A 14,758-nucleotide genomic window follows, 5' to 3' on the forward strand; every position below is an offset into this window, starting at 1 on the left:
AACATCACACCTTCATGCTTCACCAAGATACCGTATTTATGCAGTGTGATTACTCGCTGTTACCTGAGGTTTAAAGCCAAGCTTGCTGTGCGTTGCGCCTTAAAATAGCAACACAATTAGCGATCTCGTAAGCGCTACTAATATAAATTGAACTGGAAGTCGCTGCAGTCGTCGGCAATTGTGTTGCATAGTTAATGGGTTTTGGGTGCCGCTCTGTCGGGTATAGCTCACGTTTGGCTTCTGGGATTTAAAAAAAAAAATTTTTTTTTTAGACTTTTCTTATTTTCTGGTTCTGGTATGCTTCTTTTTGAGATTGTGTTGTGTGTTGTGCAAGAATTGCTGAATTCCTACATCATCTCTGACAGGGTTTATGTATCTATTTGCATATTCTCTTCCTCAAGAAAAAGTATGTTCTTTACGTTGTCCTGTGATGGTAACTATGAATAATGAATGTGAAATAAATGTGAAATAAGTCATTAGAGGGTGGTGGGTTTAGTCATGTCTACAGCAGTGCTTTTTGTGCAGTGATGTGCAGGACGCCGCAGAGCTGATCCTGTCTCCTGCTCCTCTTCCTCCCCGTCGCCCCCCCCCGCCCCCCCCGTGCAGATAGCGACAGTGAGATCTCGAGCGGCACGGGCGACGTGTCCAAGGACTGCCCGGAGAAGATTCTGGAGTCCTGGGGCGGCATCCTCAGCAGATGGTGAGACGCTCTGCAGGCCGTCGGGGCCGCGGCTGCTTGTTTTTTTCTCAGGCGCGCAGAACTGCGGCTGTTGGTAACGGATTAATGTCAGAGTGGCGTGTGAATAGCGCTCACCTGCGATACGCGCCCTCCCCAGGGATCGCGGGCGTATCGGCTGCGAAGCTCAGGTTCACAGAACGCGCTAGAAACGAATCGGCAATTCTGTAGATACTTTAGGCTGAGACGGGTTGGTTGAAGTCCAGTTCTGAGCTGTATTGTTTATATTTTAATGAATACTTTGGGTTTGCGTGCATAAACAGGCATATGGCTGTTATAATGCATTTAGCTAGCTAGCTTGAAATGAAACATTTCCCAAATATTGCACATAGCTAGTGTAACCCCAAGTGCAGCTCTAGAAAGCTAGGTAGCTAATGCATCTTTATGCGGTGGATGTGGATGTCGTGTTTTTTTCTTACACATTTTATGCATTGTCAGATGATTCTTCATCTCGTTACCCCAGAGGAGCTGTGTCGTACTGCATGAACAGTGTGTTAGTTTATACCATAGAACTGATGTTACGAGTCCTTTTTGAGCGTTTTCCTTCGTACCGCTGACGCTGCGTCTCTCCGGGGGGCCCGCAGGCACGGGAACCTGGCGGCGCGGCCCAAGGGCCTGTCCGCGCTGGTGAGGCCGGGGGTCCCCGAAGCGCTGCGGGCCGAGGTCTGGCAGCTCCTGTCCGGCTGCCACAACGACCAGGCCCTGCTGGAGCGCTACCGCATCCTCATCACCGAGGTAGGAGCGCGCGCGCCACGCGCAGACCGCTACGCGCTTCACGTGATGAACCTCTGATAATGCTGTTGAGGGCTGGGGGGGTGGTCAGACACTCGTGGTTTAAGGTTTGTTTGGGTCGATTGTATATGAAAGTATTACTTTCTGATGGGGATTCAGGGCTGGGTTCTGGAATATATGACATTGATCTCATGCCGATCCTCAGGTTGAGGATGACCCATTTACTTACGTACTTCAGGGTAACCTGCAGAGCGTCTGTCTCTCATGGGTCGCCCAGTGCAGCGTGTCGTATCTATGGCTGTGTTGGCAGTTTTTCCTGGGCTGTTGTGTTTGGTTCTGCTGTCGGGGCACACAGAGATTCACAGGCAGATTCCTCTGCTGACTGTGTGCGGTATCAAAACCGTTACCATGACTAGCGAAGCGGGGCTATTTATAGACTTTGTACACGATGTGTTTAGCATTCGCAGCGCAGGCCCGGTACGCGTGAACATGTTTGTGTTCCTGCGTCCGTGTCTGCTCCAGCGTTCGCGTTCGTGCTGGCCGTCTCGTTCGTTTCCAGGTCCCCGGGCAGTTTATGTCCAGCTGGGGTTATTAATTTATTTATTTTTTTTGGTTGTTGTTTTTTGCCTCGGGAGTCGGCCAGCGCAGCGCAGCGCCGCGCGGTCTCCGTTCCGCGCGGTCTCTGCGCTTTTTTACGTGGCGCTCGGAGGGTCGGGTCGTTCCCACGTGGGGCGAGCGCGTTCCCACGGCGCGGGCAGCGCGGTGACCTCGGCGCGGAGAGGGGTCGGTCGCGCCGTTCCCATAGGGGTCAGTGACAAACACTCCGCGCCGCGGAGCGCCTGAGAGTGGGAGAGAGTGGCGGGGGCGCGCAGTGCTAATTAGCAGCGCCGGTCATGGAGCCTGCTAATGAGGGCTATTGAGTCACAGTCTCAGCGAGCAGAGGAGAGCGCTAATGAACGGTAGCGAGCATTAGCGAGCGGCGCACACTGAGAACGGTGGAGTGGGAGAGAGGTTACGAGTAGCATGGAGTTGCGGTGAGTGGTAAAAGGTGGTAGTGAATGATGTATGGATCTTGTAAGCTGCTTGGTGGAGTGGCAGTGTAATAAGCTGTATAGAGTGGTAGAGAGTGCTCGCACAGTATCATTAATTTAGTCATTTACCAGATGCTTTTAGGCAAGGCCACTTTTTTAAGCCAAAGGGAATTGCAAAAGTGCACGTTCACATGGTAAGCAAACGCCGTACTGTAAGAGCTAGAGATAGGTACAGTTACAGTCACAGAAGTGCCACCTTCAGTGTGCTTGCCACGAGCCCGGCAAACGCTGTGAAGAGAGAGAAGAGCGAGTGAGTTTTTTCCATGAGTGGTAGTGAGCGTCAGAGAGTGGTAGACAGCGGCAGTAACATTGAGTTATATAGGCTGGTAATGAGCGTTAGAGAGCCGTAGTCAGTGGTGCAGTGCTGGAGAGCTGTAGAAAGCTGGAACAGCGCTTGTCTTGAGCTCCCCTCTCGCGGTGACTGGCAGTGCCAGGCCGTCTCCTGGGCATGAGCGCTGATGGAGTCGGGTTACCGGCACAGAATGGCGGTAGAGCACGCGGCGGGGCCACGGGGCCGAGAGGAAGAGTAACTGCTGAAAGCCGCCGGCCGGAGTGGGCTCCCGCTCGCCGCGCTGGTCTGAGCCGTGCGGCGCAGGCTGGTCCCTCGCGCTGCTAGTTAGTATTCTTCACATGCGGGCTGTGACGAGTGTTATTAATGTGACGATTGTCAAATACGTCGCGCTAATGTGGAAATTCGCTGTGAAGCGTTTCTGTGGAGTATGGTGCAGTTGTATTGTCATGTTAATATCATTATAGCGCTGACAGGTTTATTCAAGGTGATTTAACAAGGTTAACACGAACCATAGCTTTTTATTTAGAGTTCTATTTACTGTGTACTGCCCATTGTGCTATTCCCAGAGAAGCAGTGCTTGAAATACAAGGCGATAATCAATAGCTGAAGAAGAGAAGGAAACCGCAGCCGTAAAACGGAGTCGTTCGTCTGCTCGCTCGGGGGTCCGCGTCAGCCGGAGAGAGGCCGAGGGGGGAAGAAGAGAGAAAATGAAAGACGGGGGGAAAAGAGAGATTTAAAAAAAAAAATTCATAAGCGCGCATTGGTGCGTCTGCGCTGGCCGGGCGGCGTCGCTCCGCTGGTTCGGTCCCGTAGCCCAGAGCTCCAGACCTCGCGCTTCCCACGTTGTCAGAAACAGCGGCAGTCCGGATTAGCGGCTAAATATATGACGGGTTATGTAAGACAGGTTACGTGACACGGAGAACATAATTCATTCATTCATTCCGTTTTTTATTTCCACCCTTAGTGAAATAATGATACAGCCGCCCCAGTCACGGCGCTATTAATAAAAGTGAAATGCCCGGAGGGACGCGTGGAGCCGCTCGCTCGGTGATCTCTCCGTTATTAATGGGTCCGTCTCCGCTCCGCGCTGATTATTATGCTGATTGAACCCTAAGCAGTTTTGCTGTTGGTGGCAGGGGGATATTGACGCTGTAAATCAGCGCATATTTCACTCCTCTTTTTTTTTTTTCTTTTCTTTTCCGGACCGCGCACGCTCGAGTGTTTCCCCACGACGACACGCGCACCGGCGCCGTGACCCGAACGCGCAGCTCGGTCCGAGACGGGAACGCCGTCGGTCCCCTTGCCCGGGCTCTGGGAGAACGCGGCGCGTGTGTTGAGGGCGTGCGTGCTCAGGCGGCCGTGTCGGGGGCGTGGTCCGTGTGCAGGACGGTGGTGGAGGGAGGGACAGATTGCCTCTGTGCACTCTGTGTGGACAGTGAGCCAAATGGAGGCTCTCTCACTGAAAGTGCAGATGTTCTCTCCCCCGCCTCCCCTCTTCTTTCTTTCCTTTTTTTTTCCCCGTATGAGGGGTCACGGGCACGGGATGTACAGCTGGGCTGCTGTAAAAAAAAAAAGAGCCCGTGAGATGTTTTTACTGGAAGGAATCAGGAATCTGACATTATCTCCGCCTTTCATTCTCAGCTGACTGCATGATCATCCTGAGGTGTGCCTCTGTTTTAGCCACGGCAGCAGAAACTACCGAATGCTATTTAACCCTTTGAAGAGTCGGTTTTTCTGAGTGTTTTTTTTTTCAAAATTCTAAGTCAGTGTTCTAGAACTCCATTGCTTTCAATCACCAGTTGTGACTGTGACATCAGCATTAGAATGTCACGTTCAGAACATTCTAATCACGTGTCTGTGATCTCACACATTAAAGGGCCCAGGAGCGGTTTCTCCTCAGGAGTGTTATTCAGCGGCTGAATTTGGATCTGTCCGTTAAAATCAATTTGTTCTTTTGTTCTGTTTTGTCAGAGCAGCAATAAAACTGGTGGTAGCTTTCCTGTGCGATGAGGGAAGATTGGAAGACAGGTGATGTATCGGTCACCTTGTTAAGTCAGCCTTAATTAACGCGACCGCGTTTAATGTTGCATGCTGTGGAATCGGCTTTCGCTGAGAGTCTTTCAAACACAGCTGCTGATGTGGAACAACTTCACCCGCTTCTCAGTTGTGCTTTTTTTAAAAATTCATTTTGGGCTTCATTACCTGCTCAGCCAAAACAGACAGGAACCTTGTCCAGTTTGTTAATTAGCCATTAGCCTTAAAATATAGAAACCACATTCTGGAAAACTCCGCAGTGTCCTTGTGCACAGTGTGTAATCTGCTCTCATCTGCTTAAGTCTCTCAGTTTGGGCTCCTGTTAATGTCTTGCCACCGTGCTGTTGTGAAATACTTTGGCGCGCTGGTCTGAGCTGCCATCTTCTTTGCATAAGAAGTGCCTCGGGGAGCGCGGCTGTCACTCACAGCGCTCCCCAGTCTTCCCAGACCGGCTGCAGCACTGGGATAGGCTGTGTGGGCCAGGCCCCTCCCTCACACCCGGCTCCTGTTCGGAGCCACACATCTTAATGTGGCTGTCATTTAGTGAGTTCCCATCCCCGAGCGCTGCAGTGTACCCTCATCAGTATTCAACCTCCTGCTTTTCTTCTCTATAAAACTATCCACACAATGGGGAAAAAAAACTACAGTGCTTTTTCTCTTCCTGTCTGAGGGTCGAGAAGTTTTACAGATCTTGATTCTGAACACTGAAAAAGGATCTTCGTTTTTCTTCACTCTGGTTATGTAATAGTTTTGCTCCTTGCCCTCGTTTTTTGAAATGGAGATTTTTTTTTTTTCCAAATCTGCGTGTTTTCTCCCGCCCGTTGCGAGCGCGATTGGCTTCACGTTGACACAGAAATGACACTTCGTATTACAGAAATGCGCTGAGAGCGCTCCTGGTAATGTGTGGCGGGTGCAAGATCATAATAGTTCTTGCCTCAAACGTAGGAGCAAAGCTGGCAGCCTGCTCTGCGTGAACGTCTATTTTGAGTTTTTCTCTTGTAGCGCTGCGCGGGTTATTTGCACATTCACTGTCATTCACTGTACAGCAAGTCAGCTGAATGGACTATTTTTGGCCCTACTACTTAGAAGCAGAAAAACTGCACCAAGATTTTATCCCATTGAAAAAAATTAATAGCCATTATATTATAAATGTCAAGAGTGATGTGTGCATTGGGCTTTTGTGTGTGCGCACGCTTACACACGCACACACAGGTGCACACACACACACACAAGCGCACACACCCACAGGTACAGACACCCTGACACGGAGGTATGACCAGGAAGCCTCAGAATTGCTTGGCCCTTGTTTAAACAGACGTGTCAAAGAGTGGCGCACTGCCTGACTGGCTGTCCCAGCCCAGAATCAGAGTGGCTGGGATGAGGGGCACCGGAGGTGACAGATCAAAGGGGCTATTATCATTGTTTTTTTTCAGTGCCTTGTTTTCTTTCGGCGATGAATTATTAACCGGGGCTCGTGGCAGAGTCCGTCTCTCAGCTGCTCTGGTGGGTACAGAACACTCGCACTCCGGCTGAGGGGTGCTGCCGCCGCTCCCCTTAACCTCCCTGTTCTCTTCTTGTGGCCCTCCGAAAGGGGACGCCGTGGGTCTCATTGTTGAGGCGGTATGATCCTAAATGGAAGTGTTAACAAAGTAAGAGCTCTTTCGCTCTGTAACGAAAGTAGCACGAGTGGATGGAGAGCTTTGACAGAATGCAAAATTGAGCGTGAAATAAGAATGGCAGTGAAGCGTTCTCTCTTGTCCCAGAAACTCCCCCCACCCCCACCCACTCCCACCTACCCCCCCCCCCCCGCTACTCTAATTTGCTCCTGTTTGTTGCGCTTTGTCAGCTGCGGGTGAGGGAGGGTCCCAACCAACTGAAATGCCTGGCAACTGTAACCAAGGGGCAGACAGAGCTGGGCTTGGTCATTGGTCTGTGCGACTGACTGGGGGCAGACAGCGAGAGAAAGAGAGGGAGGGAGAGTGTGTGCGAGAGAGAGAGAGAGTGAGAGAGAAAGAGAGGGTGGGAGAGTGAGGGAGAGAGAAAAGAGGGGGAGGGGACAGTTAGAGAACAGAGATAGTCGGGGGAGAGAAAGCTAGATGGGTTTTCTGAATAGGAAATTTCTCCTGTTTCAGTTTTAAGAAGGAGTGTGAATGAAGGAGGAGCGCAGAGCTGAGGGAGGAAAGAGAGATGTGGTGAAGCCGAGAGAGAGAGAGAGAGAGAGAGAGAGGACCTCAGGTGCGGCCAAAACGAGAGGGCGGGAGAGCGAGCGAGGAGGCGAGGGAGTGTGTGAGCGAGAGAGCGAGAGAGAGAGCGCAAGAGAGAGGAAAAAGGGAACTGTGAGCTAGAGAGAGCATCTCCTTCCCACTGCACCAGTGGTGAGGGACAGCTCCTTTTCACTGCTCTCAGCCTCTATGAAAAGGGTATTGTCTTCTTTCAATCAGCGCGTAGTCAACTCTTTTCTTTTATCACTCTGTCTTTCGAGCCTGAGCACTTCTTCGGGGGGGTTTAGTGCGTGTTTTAACTGATTTATTGCGAATGCGAGCGGTGTGCGGTGCAGCCTGGCGTGAGGGAGCTCTCTGGAAGAACGCAGGGGGAAAAGAGACGCCGGTCGCAGAGACGGGCCGGGACCCGGATCCTCCCCCTCCACCGCCGGAGTTTGTGTCCTCCCGCGCAGCCGGGGCTGTTGTTCCAGCCGGGAGACGTACAGTACTGACAGAGTGGAAGAAGAAAAAAAAACTCCAAAGGGGACACAGACTGGCCTCTCGCAACAAAAGCTGACTTTGAATGGAGCCGGGCATGTATAAGTAATAACAACAATAATAAAAAAGCAAGCGGCGCGGTGGACGGCACGCGGACATGTACGCCTTTCTCCCTCGGCGAAGCCGGCGAGACGGAACATAAACAAGTTTGTGTGATAAACAGGCGAGCGGGACGAGGCCGGCCGCGGCAGAGACGCAGCGCCGCCGGGGTCCTCTTGTTCGGGATTCCTCCGGAGAGGCGCACCGCGGAGCACGGGGTGTCCTCCCGTCCGATGGTTTAGAGGGACCGGAGAAGAGGAATTACGCGGCTCTGGAAAGCGTGGCCTTTCGTTTTTTCTCCTCGAAGCGTGACACGGCTTTTCTGCCGTTGCGGTCTGCGGAAAGAAAGTTCACGGAAAGCGACGGGAGTTGAAATCAAGAGGCTGGAGCCACCGCTGTGGCGCACGACGGCGACACCCTGAACTGTTGTTTGGTGTTGGTTTGTCTCTTGCTCTGGCCGGTTAAAGATCATAAACGCGATCTCTGGAAGGTCCGTGGAACAAGGGCTTGGACATCCTCTCCCACAGAGCACTCAGTGTTTGTCTAGAGTGTCTGTGTTTTGATTGGGACAATGGGCGACGCGCAGGGGGTCCAGACAGCGACGGGGATGGCTTGCTTTTGAAAGGGGATTAAAAAGAAGTGGACGCGCTTAGCAAGGCTGGGGGGCTCGCTGATCCTGGAGGAATTTTGGAAGGAATCCATATGCGGTATGAGAAATCATAGACAAACCATCAACGCAAATAAGTATCAGAAAGGATCCCTTTAGAATTTTGTCTTCACTGTAAAGATGTTAAACTGTTTTTAGAAGTTTGTGATAATGTAAAATTATTTAATGCATACATTAAGTTATTTTTTCCCTCATTTTTTTCTCATTTCCACTCAAAAGAATGATCCTCGAGGCCTCCTGTCTTGTTTAATCTCTTCCAGTAGTGTCTGCAGGAAAGTCGTCTCCTTGGCTTGTGTTGTTTTTTTTTCGCGTTTTTGCCCTGAGGTGTTTCTGTGTTCCTGGATCTCTTCCCTCTGAGGACTTCGCAAAGCCCAGACATTTGCACAACTCATTAGAGGCGTAGAATGCGGCCACAGACTATGAGGAAGTGTTGGGAGAAGGCCTCGCAGGCCCGTCATTGGCAGATACACATTTTAACTTTTTGGTTTTATTTTTAAAGCAGTTGTACCGTCTTGTCTGCGGAGATGGGGTCTTTGCCGGCTGACCTCTGCTCTGTTTTGCCCAGCTGCATCCCAGTATGACTGGCTGGAGGGGTCTAGCAGTGGCCTTTTGCTATTGTTCTCCAGGTTTTTGTTGATGGACCTTCTACCGAGACCCAGCTATGTGAGAGAAGAATAAAAGTCACAGATAAAGCTGAATTTGCCGACCGGTATAGAGGACAGTGGAAGATGTGCGGCCTTCATTGACGAACCATCTGTTGCGCTTGCCGTAAAGCAGGACTTGACCTACCTGAACCGGAACTATAACGATGAACCAGTCGGGATTCAGTGAACTGGTGCCCACCCTCACTCCGAATGATAACAGCAGTTTGGGCAGCCCCATCGGCGTATCCTTCAACCACTCCTGCCCCTTGGGGTGGAGGCACAACGAAGGGGCGGAGGCCTGCGTCCTGGAGACGGCGGTCATCGTGCTGCTGACCGTGCTCATCATCGTGGGGAACCTGACCGTGATCTTCGTGTTCCACTGCGCGCCCCTGCTGCACCACTACACGACCAGCTACTTCATCCAGACCATGGCCTACGCCGACCTGCTGGTGGGCCTCAGCTGCCTGGTGCCCACGCTCTCCCTGCTCCACTTCCCCGCGGGCGTCCAGGAGCCCCTCACCTGCCAGGTGTTCAGCTACGTCATCTCCGTGCTCAAGAGCGTGTCCATGGCCTGCCTGGCCTGCATCAGCGTGGACCGCTACCTGGCCATCACCAAGCCGCTGTCCTACAACCAGCTGGTGACGCCGTGCCGGCTCCGCTGCTGCATCGTGCTCATCTGGATCTACTCCTGCCTGGTCTTCCTGCCTTCCTTCTTTGGCTGGGGCAAGCCGGGCTACCACGGGGACATCTTCGAGTGGTGCGCCCGCTCCTGGCCCACCTCCGCCCTGTTCACGGGGTTCGTGGTGTGCCTGCTGTACGCGCCGGCCGCCCTGGTGGTCTGCTTCACCTACTTCCACATCTTCCGCATCTGCCAGCAGCACAACCGCGAGATCAGCGAGCGGCGGGCGCGCTTCCCCAGCCAGGAGATGGAGGCCGGGGAGGGCGGGCACCACGCCGGGCACAGCCCGGACCGCCGCTACGCCATGGTGCTCTTCCGCATCACCAGCGTCTTCTACATGCTGTGGCTCCCCTACATCATCTACTTCCTCCTCGAGAGCTCGCACGTGCTGGACAGCCCCGCCCTGTCCTTCGTCACCACGTGGCTGGCCATTAGCAACAGCTTCTGCAACTGCGTCATCTACAGCCTGTCCAATAGCGTGTTCCGGCTGGGGATGCGCAGGCTCTCCCAGACCCTGTGCTCCTTCAGCGCCTGCGCCACTGCGGACAAGGACTTCGGAGACCCGAAACCCCGAAAGAGAGCTAACTCGTGCTCCATTTGAGAAGTGTGGGAGATGAAAGGAGAAAAGGAAAACCCCCCCTCAGTTGATCTGAAAGGAAAGCGATGAAAGAGATTTGTTCGAGGAAGCTACTGTATGTAGTAGAGTCAGGTTTGTCCCAGAGGGGGGCACCTCCTCCTCTGGAAGTTTTTGAGAAATCATGAGCGGAGCTTCTAAGCTGTGTGTCTTAGCTACGGCGTTATCGGAATTATGGCACATTACTTGAACAGATCAACGAGCGTTACGGGAAAAACAGCTGAGGGAAGTGGGAATTCTTCAAAGCAGGCTCGTTTCTAAACACTTCTCACAAGGTTAATACGGATAATAATTTGCACAACTTTTAGCTGTGCTGCGCCACGGCTAGCTTCGTTGAACTAGCAGAAGGGTGTTCTCCCTGGCTGCAAAACCCACAGTCCCAATCAGTCGTGGAAATGTGAAGAGATTGGCAGACGTGCGTTTAGATGTAGCTCGTGTGCAGTCTCTGGATCCACGTGAGGCGAAGCGGCATCGTGAAGGTTTCAGTAAATCCGCGGAACGGCGGAGGCTCGGTCCGTCGGCGGCACGCTGCAGAGACGTGCAAACGGGCGGAGTCGATAGATTAACACGCGCTCACGCACGCTCAACGCCGTGATTTACACGGCGGACGACGGGCTGTAAAGTGCACTGAATCCAGGCCCTCGGTGACTTACCGCGGGCTCTGCTCTTGCGAACGAGCTCGCTTCTACACCGCAAGGCTGGACGCCGACTGCAGGAAACGGCTCCTGTGCTGCAGTCGCAAAACGGGCCCCCTTACTGCAAAGGCCGTAGCTTTGAGCTGGACGTACGTGCACGCAAAATAAGATCCCAATTGCTCATGGCATTCCAGTGTTTGAAAAAGCATTGTAATTGCATTGTGGCTCAAAGGGCTTGGGTCAGCTGCGAATGGAGAGGATGGATCGTGTTTAACGTTCCTCTTTTTGTGATCGGCCTAGCCAGAGAGCAGGTGGCGGACTGAGAATTTGAGAAGTTGAGAAGCCTCGAAAGACAGCGGCTGGGAATTGATTGACGCTTTTGTGTTCGGCGCGAGCCGGATCCAGGCCCCAGCTGGGTTTGGCGTGCAGGTAGAACATGGCCGCGCGGGATTGAATCCTCGGATGAGTTCTTCCACTTGGGTTCTCACTTGACTGCTTGCAGGTGCACTTTCCCTGGCGTGGAACTCGTCCAACGGCTTGTCACAACAGGATCGACTTCAATCAGCGCGGCTGGGTCTCAGAGACTGCGTCCTTGTCTTTAATGTGCTGGGGACAGACAGGCTAAAGGGGGGGTGGGGGCGAATGCAATCACTATAAGGATGACCATTGATCTTGCGCTACGCTTCAGTGTCTTTCGCTCGAAGTGGACAGAGCAGTATCGAGCGTGGTCATTTTTCCATACCTGTTCTACCTGTTCTAGTCTATAAGTAAAAGGTGATGCATAAAAATAGCCTAAAGAACGCACAACTTCAGCGATGCCTGGAGTTGTTGAGGTGTTTCCCTTTTCTCCTCTGTGACGAACCCCCTGGCGTCTGTCGTTAGGGCCGTTTGCCGGTACTGTGTCTGTGACCATGTAAGAGCTAAGACATGAGCGGCACGGCGAACTGAACCCGTAGCGTTAGCGTACGTGTGGCGTCCCTGCAGCAGGACTCCATCCCTAGCGTAGGCAGCTCGCTCAAATTATCCTTCACAAGGTTTTACTCTTCGCTCAGATTTACCTTGCGTAACAGATTTGTTGTGTCTGTGCCTAATATTTATTTTGATTTACATGGAAAGATGGAAATTCAAGATTTGGGATATCTCCTCATTTTCAAATTATTTTGGATACATTTTTAGGAAATGAATTTAGAGATAGTGACAAGCAAGCTTTATGAAAACATCAAATTCAGAGAACATTCCATTCCTGTTTTTAAATCTTGTATGTCTTTTGTATGATTGCTTTTTTATTTTTAGTTTTTTTAAACGTGAAGCCAAATGAGAACTTGATCTGTGTGGTTTCCTAATTGGGCATTATGACCTTTGTGTTGATGGCAGAGTACTATGTGGATAGAGAAAAACCAAAAAGAAAAAAAACCGATAACTAGCTGTCAAGTTTGTACCTTGCAATTACGAGCAGCGACCTGTGTTCAGTCAACTTTTATCCTTGACTTTATTTCACAATTAAATATATCCTGTAGTTTTCCCTGTCACAGACTGAGTTTGTAAAGAGAAAGAATTTCACTTGAATTTATGTGCAAGTCAAAGTTAATGACAAATGTTGATTGAATCCAGGTCGGTGCGAGTCCCTCACCCCAGCTGGAGTCTCTGCTTGCTGCTGTAAATCACCGACTCGAGTCTTGCGTGGTTTAATAAGATTCGGAAACCATGGGTCATGTGTGCAAAACTGGTGAACTCCTCTGGTCATTAGTCTACCTGAAGAAACCCACAAAATGGGCTTTATTACCGTACTGTGAAGTGCTGTGAAAGGCATTTTTTTAATCTTCGTTTTCTATCTTTGATTAAAGAAGATTTTAGCCAAAAAAAAAAAAAAACATAGGATATCTTTTCTGTGAATATCATGAACTTCATCTGTACTCAGAACCATGAGCCTTTATTTCTTAATGTTTTCAGTCGGTAGCATGACCTTAAGCTTATCAGACGGTAGATAGTAGACCCGTGAGACCTGTTGTCTCCCTTGGGATTGATGAGTAATCATTTCATATGACTGAAAAGTGTCAATGTATGCTTATTTGTAGTTTTCCCTTTCATGAAAGCTAACAGGGTTACTTCAGTAACTGGTGTTGAGATACTGCATAACATCTAATAAACTGTAATTATCTATCTCCACTCTTAAAAGAATGCAAACTTGGCACCAATCTGTGGAGATTTGTTACTTCAGTGTCAGCAGATGCTACAATTGGTTTATCGCATAGATAATGCTCATGAGTCTTACACGGGTGTATTTATTGGGAGCAGTTAGCAGCAAGGGTACCTGTTAAATTTCCTGTTAATTTGTTGCATTTGCCAGTCAGTCTATTCTATTTTTTGTTAATTGCGATTCATTTTGTTCTGTTTATGTTTGGGAGGGGTTTTCCATTGCTCATTTTTCAGATTTTAATGACCAAATGTTTTTAATTACGGAACTGTGGGAATGCAGACTTATAAAATGGCAACGGATCTCTTTAAGACTCAGAGTGCTCTGGTGAGCGTGTTGAATTTTTTGCATACAGATTTTTTTATTCCATTACTGGTGTTGTATATAGGCTTATTTATTTATTTATTTGATTATGTACATGATGATACACTGCTTGTTAAATAGGAGTATCTGTGTGTACCTGTTTTTATCCTGCTGTACAGCTTATGTGTTACAACAGATTAATGAATTGAAAAATCTCTATTAATGATGGCACATACTCATGTGTATTAAACTAGATTGCTGCTGTGACAAAATAGTAAGCTGTTTTTGATTAGGAAACTAATATAATAAATTATACAGTATATATTTTTTTATTTTGAAGATTTTGTCAAAGGCTATGGTTTTGCTGTTGCTACCAATCATGCGTAATAAAAGACGAGGAAACAAATATGTCCTTTTTTATTTCCTCTTTGAATCTATTCGCTTTTTGAATTCCATTTTTTTAAATATTTACTGCAAATCTCTCGATGGGCAAAATGCGTATGCGTGCACGGGTATTGTTCATGTAACTGAACTAAAAAAAGATACATTTTCAGATGCGAGACGAGCGTACCACAGTCAGATTGCAGCTGGAATAGGCTTTGCTGTAAGTGGCAAATGAATAATGAATATTGCTTGTAACAATAATCTCAACCAGGTCAGGCTGAAAGCTTATCTGCACAGCTGTGAGTGAGTGGTGCAGCCTGTTTAACGCTGATCTGCTGGGTGTAGTGTATCAGACCAAAGCTGCTCTCTCTGTGTTTGTTAGAAGTACCGTCTGCTGTGTAGTATATGGAAACAGAGATATTCTGTGTACTACTGTTACAGCCTGTTTAACTGTGATCTGCTGTGTATAGTATTTGGGGACAGAGATACTCTGTGTAGTAGATGCTAGGAGTACATCCTGTTTAACAGTGACCTGCTGTGTGTACTACTGTATATAGGAACAGAGCTACTCTTTGTATGTCAGGAGTACTGCCTGTTTAACACTGATATGCTGTGTGTAGTATATGGGAACAGAGATACTCTGTGTAAGGTAGGAGTACTGCCTGCTTAACACTGATATGCTGTGTGTAGTATATAGGAACAGAGCTACTCTTTGTATGTCAGGAGTACTGCCTGTTTAACACTGATATGCTGTGTGTAGTATATGGGAACAGAGATACTCTGTGTAAGGTAGGAGTACTGCCTGCTTAACACTGATATGCTGTGTGTAGTATATGGGAACAGAGATACTTTCTGTAAGGTAGGAGTACTGCCTGTTTAACACTGATGTGCTGTGTGTAGTATATGGGAACAGAGATACTCTGTGTAAGGTAGGA

The 14,758-nt window shown here is 49.6% G+C and overlaps 2 protein-coding genes across 5 annotated transcripts in view; both read left to right on the plus strand.

Annotated features, from left to right (window-relative positions):
• rabgap1l (RAB GTPase activating protein 1-like) overlaps positions 1-14,758 on the plus strand; it is a 97,698-nt gene that overhangs the window by 24,023 nt on the left and 58,917 nt on the right. For all 4 annotated transcript variants that reach the window (XM_064331340.1, XM_064331343.1, XM_064331342.1 and 1 more), the window contains exons 12-13: positions 607-700; positions 1,321-1,471. In XM_064331340.1, coding sequence (XP_064187410.1) covers positions 607-700; positions 1,321-1,471 — 245 coding nt within the window. The remainder of the gene's footprint in view (positions 1-606; positions 701-1,320; positions 1,472-14,758) is intronic.
• Positions 6,689-13,876, plus strand: gpr52 (G protein-coupled receptor 52). Its single transcript, XM_064331348.1, has one exon. The coding sequence runs from the start codon at positions 9,159-9,161 to the stop codon at positions 10,272-10,274; it is 1,116 nt and encodes a 371-aa protein (XP_064187418.1). The 5' UTR covers positions 6,689-9,158; the 3' UTR covers positions 10,275-13,876.

The sequence above is a fragment of the Anguilla rostrata genome, chromosome 4, assembly GCF_018555375.3.
Source record: "Anguilla rostrata isolate EN2019 chromosome 4, ASM1855537v3, whole genome shotgun sequence".
Taxonomy (NCBI): Eukaryota; Metazoa; Chordata; class Actinopteri; order Anguilliformes; family Anguillidae; genus Anguilla; species Anguilla rostrata.